This window comes from Adiantum capillus-veneris, chromosome 17 (assembly GCF_014529385.1).
Source record: "Adiantum capillus-veneris isolate H3 chromosome 17, ASM1452938v2, whole genome shotgun sequence".
NCBI classification, from domain to species: domain Eukaryota; kingdom Viridiplantae; phylum Streptophyta; class Polypodiopsida; order Polypodiales; family Pteridaceae; genus Adiantum; species Adiantum capillus-veneris.
This window is the reverse complement of record NC_140947.1, coordinates 141,047,066-141,060,445: the sequence shown is the minus strand read 5'-3', so window position 1 is coordinate 141,060,445 and position 13,380 is coordinate 141,047,066. Positions and strand designations below refer to the sequence as shown.

Here is a 13,380-nt window from a genome sequence, read left to right as displayed (position 1 = left end):
TCTCATAGGATATCCCCATAAGATTAGAATTTTTTTCATTAAAAGCACACTTGCTTCACACCATAAAGACTATGGCAATTTACATGTCACTTGTTTCCTGTTAAAGCTAGATGTGTATTTCACTATTAGAGTTTTGTCATCATAGGTCTTTGCTAATCAACTCTTGAGGTATGTATGACCTTTTCAAAATGCAAAAGCTTCCAAAATAGAGTTCAAAAGGTGCACAAGAAAAAAACGATCAACTGAATTGCAAGAGAAAAGGGAAAAAGAATGGATTACAAGATCCAGCTACATTAACAGCATTTTGACAATCTAAGATGAAGGCACACACTTGTTACATGATAACAAGTCTTTTGGAAGAGCATAACACGAGTGATCACAATTCAGGCAATTGACTACTGAGATGCATTAAAAGCCGTTCTCCATCTTTTTTAGTATGTGAAATCTCAACAAGAATAACTTGAACCTTCTCTATTTAGATCCTTAAAATTCTTATAAATTTCTTGAAAGCTTCTCTACAAATACTTTGTTGGTTGTTTCAGAACTTAAAATCTTAGTTTTGGGTAGATTAGTATAGCTTCTGGCCATAATCTGATATAGCATGTTCAATAACAGCAGGTCAATGCATGGCATTTAGAGATAAACACTTCAACAACACAAGCCTAATAACCACTTTGCATGAGAACAACAGTAATTTAATAAAATGTAGTAAAGATGCATTGACTGGCGAGTGATTCTCAGTTAGGCTCTTTAACACGAGCAAAAATGTAGTAAAAATGCATTGACTGGAAGGGGTTCAAACTTCCCAAATTTGGTCAAATCTGCCGAGTGACCAAAACAATCCAAGCTCAGATCATTTGGTAACTATAAGTTAGGCCATTTGTGTTGAGCAAATGGAGATTGACCCATAAATGTTTGAAAACCTTTGTCCACAGCAACACCATACATGCAGAGGCCTTTGACCATTAAAAGAATAGTAGAACGATAGCTACTTTTCCTTTCATCAGGTGCTATTTACCGGAAGCAAAACAGGTTCAAGCTTTGGCAGCATCTTCCTTATTGTCTTTGCACAATAAGCAGCAACCCAGTAGGATCCATCTTCTGTACAGCAGAAAGCATGATCATGACCTTCGTGCTCTATCTCCACATCCAAATGGGGAGCTTGACCAGTCATCTGTTTCCAGAAAACAAGCCAGAGTCATATCCAAGAATCTCAAGGTTTTGGAGTTTAGTCAGTAGTGTCATACACATTCTTGCTTGCTTAATGCCACTTTTTGATCGTGCAAAAGTAGGTGGTTTCAAACAGTAACAGTTGCATCCGTAACCTAAAAATCTTGAGGTCTTAAGGTTTTCAATCGAATTATGGCGCTCTTGGGTGTGGTACAAGCGTGGTTTGCTCTACTAAGTGCTTGTGCTTGTTGTTGGGCATTTTCTGTCCTCTGTGCTTGGGTTCCTCATTAAACTATTATCTATCCTGATTTCATTGCCTTGTGTGTTTTATCTCTCATAGTCTCTTTCCCTCACATCTTGCAATAGATTTCGACAGAGCTCCTCATTTTGTGCAAATTGAGCAGGCAGGCATTCATCATTTACTGCCCATTCAAAGTACTACTGTAAGGGCTATTATCCAAATGGATTATTGTGACGTTCGCTTAAGCGCAAAGACAACTCAACACTCCAAAGAAGTAACTGAAAAATATACTGAAGCGAAAAAAAGAAGAGAATACAAGCATTCAACTACCTCCTCGAAGAGTGTCAAGGGTCCCCAATGATCATCCACACCAAAAAGAATGGAGATGTTGCTCTGTCTCTCTATGAGAAACTCCCAATCTGGATGCCTTTGCAACTGTTGTTCATCTCCAGTTAGTAACTCACATAGGCAGCCAGATCAAAAAAAGAGCAAAAGGCAACATGACAACAACAAAAACAGAGTTCCTCTCTCTCTCTCTCTCTCTCTCTCTCTCTCTCTCTCTCTCTCTCTCTCAGATCCACCACTTTGTAACTTTCAGGTCTCATAGGTCATTGTGGCCTTTTGAAGACGTTAATATAACATTTCATTTCATTTCATTTCTCTCTCAGGCCGAGTCTGCCACAGCAACCAGCCTGGCAATCTTCGAGGTTGCCTTGGATGGGCAGTAATTCGCATCCAAGCAACCCTGAGATAGGCGTGCTTGAAGTGTTTTTCCAACCCATCCTCAAGATGAGCATGCAGTCCGTAGAGCTATATCCTTTATCTAGGAATCCTCAAGTGCATATACATAGCAAGGCACACTCAGGGTGTCTGCAAAGAAGTATACCACAATGTGTCTGCAAAGAAGTATCCTGTTGCATCACGTTGGAGAGGAGGAATGGGGAACACACCCGGAACACAAACAACTGCCTTCCTATAGCCCAGGATATACACAATACCCCAATCCACTCAGAAAACACCTTCAAACAACTCACTCACATTGGTAAACCACCGTTTGCACACGACACGATGCACACATACGTTGATAGAACACCATGCCGCATTCACATTCCATCACTGTCCGTCTCTACCCTCTCACCACACACCTACACTCTGCCTCACTCTCTCTGCACACAAGAACCGCCGGTTCGGGTGGGCACACACTTCCACAAGCCGACACTGTGGACACAAGATGAGAGTAGGAGGAACTGAAGGGGGTAAGGGGAGAATCGGCACCACCACAAGGCAATGTGGGCTTCAATTCATCAAAAAAGACTCTTTACACGAGCACGAATGCCAAGACACGGCCGGCTCGGCAAACACGACACAACCCGAAGCTTTACTTCAACAAACCATGGGGGCGAGCCCTCGTTGGCTCCCCGCTGCACCACTGGCTTCACCTGGCTCTTTCAACTCCGCGGGCACACCTCTTTGCGGGAATGACCTCCAAAAGCACTTCTTTGGTCTCACAAAAAAAAACCACTTGGTCCGGCCTGAAACTGTCAAGGGCCCCCCCCCAAAATGAGCCAAAAATTGGCATTATAAAAGCACCATCTTTTTTTGAAACGTTTTTTTTTTCCAACATTCTAAAAATGGCCAAGCACAAGCGCAACGCTTGTGCTCTTTAGAGCTCTCACTAAATTTCTTTTTTTCCTTCTCCTTTAGCTTTGAAGCTCATCTCTCTTTTTCCCCAAGTCCAGCCAACCTTTCTTTTTGCCTTTACAACTAATAACCAAGGGGTCTTTTACGCATGCATCCCATGCAATCGGTGCTCAGTGCACTGATTTCCGAGCCGCAAAATGCTACCAAAAGCAATCGATCCGGAGTCCAAGCTTGCCAATCCATGCCGCACTTGACCTTTATCGAGGCCGCAAACCATGGCCACGAAAACCGAGGAGAAACGTCCGAGACCGCTCTGGCCAGCGAGTGCTATCAAACTTTCAATGGGTATAACGCATGCACCGAGATTCCGATTTCCGAGCCATGACTTCTTGCTTACTCCCATGACGCGGACTGCCCTCTAGGACCTGGTCAATCCCAAAAAAATCGCCAGATGGTGCAACTCTTAATGCGGTCAAGTGGGCGTACACCTAGCCCCCGACAAATCTTCCATTGACCATAACTTTCCTATCCGAGACCCGATCGCCAATCCAGAAAGACCGGCATTCTCCACAACTCAAGCACTTCAATCCTATCCGCTGACACCAGCTCTGACCACTTGTCCATACCTGCCCTGTTCGTCAAGGATCTGCAAAGCCTTCTATCTTTAGACAACCGTATCTCGCACACCGTGGCTCCATTTGACGAGCGGTCTAGACTGGCTTCGAACGCAATTCAAACAGTACATTCTAGAGCTTCAACTGAGCTTCTTGGGCACTTTGACCTGCCATTCTAATTGGCTCTTTCTGGAGCCCCTTTGGCCTAAAAAGCCGCATCAAGCATACATCTCAACTGCCACTTGCCTTCCCAAGGCCTTCATACCTGCTTAAGCACCTTGTCCTGCACTTGCCTGCACCCTTATCACCCCTTGACACCACTCTTGGCATCGACCAACTTTGCTTGCACCAACGTGATGTCGTCGAAAACTTGGCCAATGGCCATAGGGTCTTGATCAAGTCTATCACTCCCAGGTCCCCTGTGTGATGAGAGAACTCAAGAGCCGAAAACTGGAGCCAGTCCAACACTGTATGCATAGTCCTTTCAGTGTGGTCCCTCCCACACAGCGGGAATGAGAAACCAACCGTTGTGTCCAAGGCATTTGCTCCTCTGGCTACTAGAAAGAGAACATGTACTCTGAAGCAAGCTGCCTCAAGGTCAAGAGATGGGTCGCCAAGTGTAAAGTCATAGCCGAAGAAGTCCTATCGCTGCTGAATTTAATAGTTGGTTAGCTCTCGAGGGATGGACTTACAAAGGGAAGCCTGCACCAAAAGTGGCATCCTGAGGTAAAGTTGTCTCTCCTGAGCTAGTCGGCTCGTGGAAAAGAACTACCAAGAGATCTCCGAGCTGCTGAGGAGTGGCCCTGTCCCCTCACCGAGTGGTGGAGGATGAGACGGGCAAGGAGACCAAGCTACAAGTCAAGTGGGCGAAGTGGGAGGACAGGGTGGGGTGGCTACTGTGGCCGCCACTGCGTGTGCCATACCAATCTCCTCTATCAAATCTTTATCACCGTTATCTTTGTCTAGCTCTGAGTTCCTGCTTTTGCCTTTGACTTTGCATTTCTGAGCAAAACAAAGCGTCTTCTCACATTTAAAACAACGTCTCTCGGACCTCGTGGGTGCTGAGGCTGCTAACTGAGCACTCCTCCTTAGAGATTGGTTCCTAGTCAGCTAATGGCTGGCAGCAAGAGGTACATGGCCGTCGCTACCAAGGACAGGAACCTCCACAGGCCCCCTAGTGGCTGGCCTATGACAACCCAGCAACATTGGGTTCCTACATGGAACTGTTTTGAACCTCTACGACAGGATGCCCCATAGGAGACTCCATCCACTTCAGCCTTGCCACCGACAGCTCCCCCGCTCGCTGAATCTGCCGCCACATTTCTAGTCAAGTGGCGAGTGCCACCACTAGCTTCAGCCAGGGAGAGGCTTGTGAGTGGCAGAGAGGGGAAAACAAAGCTCCCTACAAATGGTTTGGACCCATGTGTTGGAGTTCAAGTTATCAATGTTTGAACTCGTGGGTCGAGCCCCATGCATCTAGAAAGGAACCAACGCAACGTATAAAAATACTATGGATGCCCACATGCCAATCCATTGTTGTTGGCCAGATTATGGACAAGATGTGTTTCAAAGTTCATTGTCGAGGAATGTTTGGATGTGATGTGTTCACAGTTCACAAATAGGGATTTTTGGACGTAGTGTGGTCTATAGTTTAATTTTCTATGAGGCAATTGGTGCTCAAGATGGCATTTTTCTAAGGTAAAAAGTTGGAGGTAGAAAATCCAAGCTGTATCCACAGTAGGGGCCACTGCTGGAGTGTCCATGGTAGCTTCTTAGACGACTTGGTCTCACTATTAATGTCCACTAGGAGCTGCAAAGAGGGTGTTATAGCTTATAACATGTCAAGTGAATAGCCCAATGTGATCCCAATATTTATTTTGGCTTTTGGTATTTATTTTACTTATTTGTCAAATCTTGGGTAGGGCAATTTGGTAAGGTGAGTATATAAGCACACCTAGCCCTCCATTGTAAAATATATACTAATTCATTGCCAAGGTTGGTTGGTTCAGAAGTCTGTGTGTGTGTGTGTGTGTGTTTGGGGGGGGGGGGGGGACTCGTGACAATAAACAACCTGCAGCTGTAAGAAATCAGGGTTTGTGCAGGTGAAACAGGGTCACGTAGCAGGAGAACAAGGTCGCGCTACAAGGGAGTGCTAAGGCGCTGCAGACAGAGTGCTACTGCAGTTAGGGTTAATTGCGTGAGGTTGCTGCAGGAGTGCTGAGGCTCAGTATTTAGGGTTTCTGCAAACATGTTGAGTTTTGCATTTAGGATTCCTGTAGACAAGGCGTTGCTATTGTTAGGGTTAGTTGCCAGAGCGCTGTTTCATGAAAGCAACACGATTGCAGGGCAAAACAACGACCTGAGTGGTGCAACAGGTTTTGGTGCACGGAAGTGATTGAAGGAGCGCCGCTACCATAGGAAGGCAATGTGACGGAAGGGCAAGGCAAGGGGCAAGAGTTGTGCAACAGCTAGGGTTAGGGTTTCGCTCGACAGTGCTCAGCGCTAGGGTTTTGAGATTCGTATGGCTTCAACTCGACAATACAAGCACTCGCGTATCTCTAGTTCGCGTAAAGCAATTGAAGCAGGTCACGCAGAGGGCAGCCAAAAGGGTACACAAGGCAAGGAGAAGCGTGGGTCACCAGGCACAGGTGGCAATCAACCCCAGCAAGTGTATGTAGCATCCATTGTAGTAAGAGCAGGGCCAGCAATGGAAACCACACCAAATTGCAAGTCTTCCCCACAGGTCACGAAGGCAGGAGAACAAGGTCGCGCTACAAGGGAGTGCTAAGGCGCTGCAGACAGAGTGCTACTGCAGTTAGGGTTAATTGCGTGAGGTTGCTGCAGGAGTGCTGAGGCTCAGTATTTAGGGTTTCTGCAAACATGTTGAGTTTTGCATTTAGGATTCCTGTAGACAAGGCGTTGCTATTGTTAGGGTTAGTTGCCAGAGCGCTGTTTCATGAAAGCAACACGATTGCAGGGCAAAACAACGACCTGAGTGGTGCAACAGGTTTTGGTGCACGGAAGTGATTGAAGGAGCGCCGCTACCATAGGAAGGCAATGTGACGGAAGGGCAAGGCAAGGGGCAAGAGTTGTGCAACAGCTAGGGTTAGGGTTTCGCTCGACAGTGCTCAGCGCTAGGGTTTTGAGATTCGTATGGCTTCAACTCGACAATACAAGCACTCGCGTATCTCTAGTTCGCGTAAAGCAATTGAAGCAGGTCACGCAGAGGGCAGCCAAAAGGGTACACAAGGCAAGGAGAAGCGTGGGTCACCAGGCACAGGTGGCAATCAACCCCAGCAAGTGTATGTAGCATCCATTGTAGTAAGAGCAGGGCCAGCAATGGAAACCACACCAAATTGCAAGTCTTCCCCACAGGTCACGAAGGCAACTTTCATGGTCACGAACAAACGAATAAAAAAGAAGGAAAAGGACATGAAGGAGTGGAAAGCGGAGACGGAAGGATGGTGGAAGGAGAAGGCAAGCCTTCTTCAATTGCTTTTTGGTGAAGACAAGCAATGGAAAAAGGAGAAAGAGGACTTACACGCAGAAATCCAAGCACTCCAGGTAGACTCTCAAGCACTTAAAGAGGAGGTTTCAACCCTCAAGCGAGAACTTGCCGATAGAGCAAGCGCTAGACTTGAGGAAGGACAAATCCAGCCCTCGATGATAGAGGAACTCAAAGTTATCAAGGAGCAAATACGGATGATCAAGCAGGAAGAGAAGCAAAATGTGGCAAAGACATCCTTGTGGGTGGATGTGATCACAAAGACACAGAAGGTGGATGAGATCGAGAAATGATAGAAGTCGCCAAGAAAGGGAAAGAGAAAGAAACAACATCTATCCCCACTCCTACAATCATCAATATGACATTAGAAGAAGAGCAAAGGAGGAAGACTAGAGCTTTTCTCCCACCTTTACGTATGGTCGAGAGACTATGTACAGATGCATATACCTATCCTGGGGTGGTCTTCAGTGGCCCAGTATTCTCCTTGAGGAGAGCAGCATAGACGAGACTGACCAGAGCTTACGCAGCATTAGGGAGACTAGAGAGGATGTGTTCGCAGACTAGAGAGGATGTGTTCGCAGGTTTAGTTTCAGGAACCTCTAACAAAGCTCTGGCTTTTTGACACTCTAGTGGCTTCAGATATGCTTTATGGAGTTCAGATATGGGGACCCTCGGTGGATCACCATGGCAGATTTGGTAGCATTGATGGATGGAGATGTATGGAGAGGCCTCTAGTCTCTATGATTTCTCTGACGATTCGGGCAAAGGCTTCAGTGCCACATGACATTATTCGAGCCGAGCTAGCTGTTCCTTCCCTCATGGTCGAGGCACTTACCAGATAAGTATCCTTTATGCACAGTTTATGGGACCTCCCCAGAGACAGATATGCTCGGTTGGCCCTTGAGTCCTCCAGACAGCTAGCGTTGCAGGGTGATACAGCATGTTGGTATGGGCAGATGACATCATAGTTTCAGTTACATGGGTTCAGCATGGACAGATTGCCCTCGTTCCAGTACTCCTTGGATGCACCCTCCCTATCTATCACACAGACAGAGATCACTCGACTCATACATCAAGATCTGATTCAGCTAGATACAAGGAGCACATGGATACAGCCGACACAAGAGTTGGGCACGAAGATGGCTTTCTATAGAGAGCATCTTCTCCAACTCACGGAGGACGGATTTGTGACGAGGCCTGGATACATGGATACACACTTATCTCATGGGATACGGTGTGCTATTGGTCAGATATGCACATCCTCACATCAGCTTTAGATCGAGACCGGTAGATTTCGAGGAGTACCAGCAAAGGCCAGGATATGTCATTTATGTCATATTGAACCAGAGACAGAGCTGCACTACATATGTCACTGCCCTGTGTACTATGAGATTCGTGGCCGCTTTCATTGCTTGTTCAGAGAGGGTTTCGGACCACTTTCTAGAGTCATGAAATACCCAGATCAAAGATGCCTAGGCCTGTTTTTACTCGAGCTGCGCAGACACAGGGAGAGCTTGGTGAGGACATCACGGAGAGCCAGGCTTAGAGGCAGATCATAGATTTCTTTACACCAGACAATTAGCAGCCACAAGAGTGCTCACCACAACAGAGCTCAGCTTCAGATCACACCCACACTAGAAGTACGTTGGTCAATCGAGCAATTGAGCTAGGGAGATCCAAACGACCACGATCACGGGGGGCTTCACAGTATCGGAGGAGGCTACAGCAGAGGATCTGGATCACCCTAGCTCGACATGCGAGGCGCCCAGTTAGAGTGCTGAATATGGAGGATATTGATGAGATTCGCCACCGACCGATGAGGGATTTCCTCTCATGCACCAACACCCCCCCCCCCCCCCCCCCCCCCCCCTCCTCCCATGCTAGAGATATGGTGGAAGAGGTTCTTGCAGTGTTGTTCAATCGTGCCATGTGTGAGGGGTTACCTGAGACTTGGAGGTTGTCTACTATTGTGCCTATCAGGTGATCCTACTACATAGCCTTGGAATTACCGCACTACTATGGTTGGGCACACATTGGCACGGTTGTATGCATCCATTCTTGAGCAGCAGTTGAGTAATTGGGAAGAGGGTGAGGGTGTACGGGCAAAGGGCCACGCCGGATTCAGGAGGGGTTTCTCCACTCTTGATCATATTCTGACACTCATAGCCATCATTGAGGAGTGCAAGTCACACGGATTTATTGTAGCTTTGTGGATTTCCACAAAGCATTTGACATGGTACCGAGAGCTTGATTGATGTGCAGACTGCAAGAGATGGGGGTGCCCATAGTGTTGATTTGGGGGATTATGGCTCTATATAGATCAATGATGGGACATGCACGCACCCTTGAGGGGATATCTGATTTAGTTCACTCCACCATTGGGGTGAAGCACGGTTGCCCATTGTCTCCTACTCTATTTGGTATGTATGTTGATGAGGTGTCTGATTACATTGACAGAGAGAGTGATAGAGGTGCCCAACTAGCAAGGACATGGATCCCATTGTTGTTATATGCTGATGATATTGTGTAGATCTCTGACTCAGAGGGCATGTAGCGATAGTTGGATGCATTACACAGTTTTGCAGAGGATAGCAGATTGTTTGTCAACCTTGGTAAAACCAAGGTTATGGTGTTTAACACCACACCACAGTGGATCAGGAGATCAGCACCGACTTTCACATATGGTCAGGAGATTGTAGAGTATACAGATGCATACACTTACCTTGGGGTTGTCTTCACTGGGCCGAGGTTTTCTTTGGGGAGAGCAGCAGAGACTAGACTGACTAGAGCTTTTGCGGCCTTGGGAGGCTTGGAGAGGATGTGTTCGCAGGTTCAGTTCCAGGAACCTCGGACAAAATATGGCTCTTTGATACTTTAGTAGCCTCAACTGTGTTGTATGGAGTGCAGATATAGGGACCTTCTGTAGGCCAAGATGGTTGGAGACGTATGGAGAGGCCCTTGGTATCTATGATCTCTCCACTGATCAGAGCCAAGGCCTCCGTACCCCACGCTATCATTCGAGTAGCGTTAGCCCCCCCTCCTATAGAGATTGAGGCTCTTACTAGATCAGTCTCCTTTGTGCACAACTTGTGAGATACTACTAGAGACAGAAATGCTAGACTGGCCCTTGAGTCTTCCAGACAGTTAGCTCTTCACGGGGACACTTCATGCTGGTATGCATAGATGACATCATGGTTCCAGACGCATGGCTTCACCATGGACAAGCTTCCCCCTTTCCAGTACTCTCTTCAGGCACCCTCAATGTGTCTTACACGAGTGGAGATTACTAGACTCGTTCGTCAAGACCTGATCCAACTGGATACCAGGAGGACATGAATAGAGCCGCCATAGGAGTTGGGCACAAAGATGGCTTTCTATAGAGAGCATCTTCTCCACCTCACAGGAGATGGGTTTGTGATTCGACCCAGCTACATGGACACACACATGTCTCATGGTTTGTGGTGTGCAGTTGGTCAGATAAGCACATCCTCACATAAGCTGGAGGTTGAGACTGGTAGATTCAGAGGGATACCAGTAGACAGCAGGATATGCCGCTTATGCCACATAGAGCCAGAGACAAAGCTACATTACATATGTCATTGTATAGTGTACTATGAGATACGGGGCCGTTTCCACTGCTTATTCAGAGAAGGTTTTGGTCCTTTCTCTAGGGTCATGAGTTATGAGGATCTGAGATGTTTTGGGCTATATCTACTAGAGTTACACAGATATAGAGACACTTTACTGGGGAGAGATAGAGAGAGACGATCCCAGAGATAGATTACAATTTTTTTTTCACTAGATGTGGGACAACCAGAGGAGCAACCATCATTGCAAAGCTTGGCCCACACTCATTTGACCACTACCGGCACTCTCATCGACCAAGCACTGGAGCTACGTAGATGCAGACGGCCACGATTGAGGAGAGGGGCTACACAGCATCGACGGAGACTACAGCAGAGGATTCGAGCCATACTCTCTCGACATCCAGAGTGCATATGATGATGGATTCTAGTAGTAGTGTCTTTGTTCTAGTGCTTTCTTTTGTATCCAGACATGGTATTAGATTCACTATTTTGTAACAGATTGGTCTCATAGGTCATTTTGGCCTTTTGAAGATGTTAATAAAACATTTCATATCATCTCTCTCTCCTCTCACTATACAGACCTCAGAGACAGGGTATGACAGAGCTTGGTACACTCGGGTTAGAGCATGGTTTGATAGACATGGATATACTACCACCCTTTCAATATGACCCAGATTCACCCCACATCCGCCTCTCACGTAGTGAGAGGAACACTGTGCTCAGACAGAATCTTTGGCAGCTCTACACCAGTCGGACATGGCTCACCCTGGACCTGGCATCTAGACGGTCACATTACCGAGATCAGTTCCTGGACATACTAGCAGACGGGTTCATTCAGCGACCACAATACATGGATACTTACATGCCTCACAGCTCGAGAGTAGTTATTGGCCAGCTGAGGGTTTCCTCACATCGACTAGAGAGTGAGATTGGCATAGCATCAAACACCCCCAGAGAGGAGCGGATATGCCGGGTATGCAGAGTAGAGCTAGAGGATGAGGAGCACTTTGTATGTAGATGCAGAGCATATGATGACATCAGAGGCAGATATGAGGGTTTATTCACAGGGCAACCTACCCTTTGAGAGATCATGGACTCCAGAGATTAGCGCCAGCTGGGGTGATTCTTACTAGAGATACAGAGCCACAGAGAGGCCTTACTTGAGCCCACGACATCTCAGACAGGAGGGAGACAGACCCAGCTCACTGACTTCTTCGTCTCACGACATCTACCAGCCCCCCCACCACCCGACACACACAGAGGGGTGACTCTTCAGCAGGCTGAGACCTCCAGAGCTAGGAGACGGCTGCGTGCTACAGGCTACCGGGCCCCTGGACTTCATCGACACCAGAGTGCGGAGATTCAGACTCGTGATCGCCGAGCCACTGAGAAGAGACGAGCCCGGATGATGGCCGACCCCACTGCAGCCATCCGAGCAACCCTGGCTCCAGCTCCACCCATGTACCACATCTTACACCCACCCATTAGCACAGGATGAAGCTAGTTTAGTTAGTCACCCAGATGCATATCATGCTTGTACTACCCTCTTGCATATAGGCTACCATAGCGATGCGCTCCACACACACACTCTCATCATGGAGATTTGTATCAGCTTTATCAGTCAGTTTTTTTCAGCACTTTTGTCTTTCCGATTGACGGAAGACACACCCATGTACATTGATTTGTCTCATAGGCCGATTTCGGCTTTCTAATAGACGTAAAAAATCTTTCTTCTCTCTCTCTCTCTCTCTCTCTCTCTCTCTCTCTCTCTCTCTCTCATGGGATACAATGTGCTATTGGCCAGATACGCACATCTTCGCACCAGCTGCGGATCGAGACTGGGAGATACAACGGAGTATTAGCTGAGGCCAGGACATGCTCCCTATGTGACATCGAGCCTGAGACAGAGTTGCACTACACATGCCGCTGCCCCGTCTACTACGAGATACGAGGCCGCTTCCTTTGCTTGTTCAGAGAGGGCTTTGGACCACTCTCCAGAGTCATGCGGTACGAGGATCAGAGATGCCTGGGTTTGTTTTTGCTCGAGCTGCGCAGACACAGAGAGAGCTTGATGAGAGGAGAGGCTAGCTAGTCTCAGAGACAGATCACAGACTTCTTCAGAGCTGCCACTGGACACCCGGAGGAGCTAGTACCACAGCAGAGCTCGTCGCCTCACACAAGAGACACACTGATCGACCGAGCGACCGAGTTGGGGAGATCCAGAAGCCCACGACTGCGGAGGACTACACAGCATCCACGGGGCTGCATCAAAGGTCGGATCACTTTGGCCCGACATGCACGACACCTGATCAAACTACTGACCATGGAGGAGATTGATGAGATCCGCCAGCGACCGATGCTGGATCTCTTGTGATCTAGCTATCCCAGCTAGCTCCTTAGTTCACACCTAGCAGTTTAGGATTCCATAGTATTTTATTTTTTCATTTTGTCATCTTGTTACTCTGACTTGTATCAGATCCACCACATTGTAACTTTCTCGTCTCATAGGTCACTTTTGCCTTTTGAAGAGGTTAATATAACATTTCATTTCATTTCATGTCTCTCTCTCTCTCTCTCTCTCTCTCTCTCTCTCTCTCTCTCTCTCTCTCTCTCTCTCTCGTC

The 13,380-nt window shown here is 47.3% G+C and overlaps 1 protein-coding gene and 2 pseudogenes across 3 annotated transcripts in view; 2 read left to right on the top strand and 1 right to left on the bottom strand.

Moving 5' to 3' along the window:
- Positions 1-673: 673 nt before the first annotated feature.
- LOC147438194 (alpha/beta-Hydrolases superfamily protein) overlaps positions 674-13,380 on the bottom strand; it is a 147,561-nt gene continuing 134,854 nt past the window's right edge. For all 3 annotated transcript variants that reach the window (XM_086486086.1, XM_086486088.1, XM_086486087.1), the window contains 2 exons: positions 1,742-1,846; positions 674-1,174 (listed from right to left, as the gene is read on the bottom strand). In XM_086486086.1, the coding sequence (XP_086342212.1) occupies positions 1,004-1,174; positions 1,742-1,846 (276 nt within the window). In that variant the 3' untranslated portion in view covers positions 674-1,003. The remainder of the gene's footprint in view (positions 1,175-1,741; positions 1,847-13,380) is intronic.
- On the top strand, positions 10,538-11,237 carry LOC147438196 (uncharacterized; annotated as a pseudogene).
- Positions 11,354-12,256, top strand: LOC147438195 (uncharacterized; annotated as a pseudogene).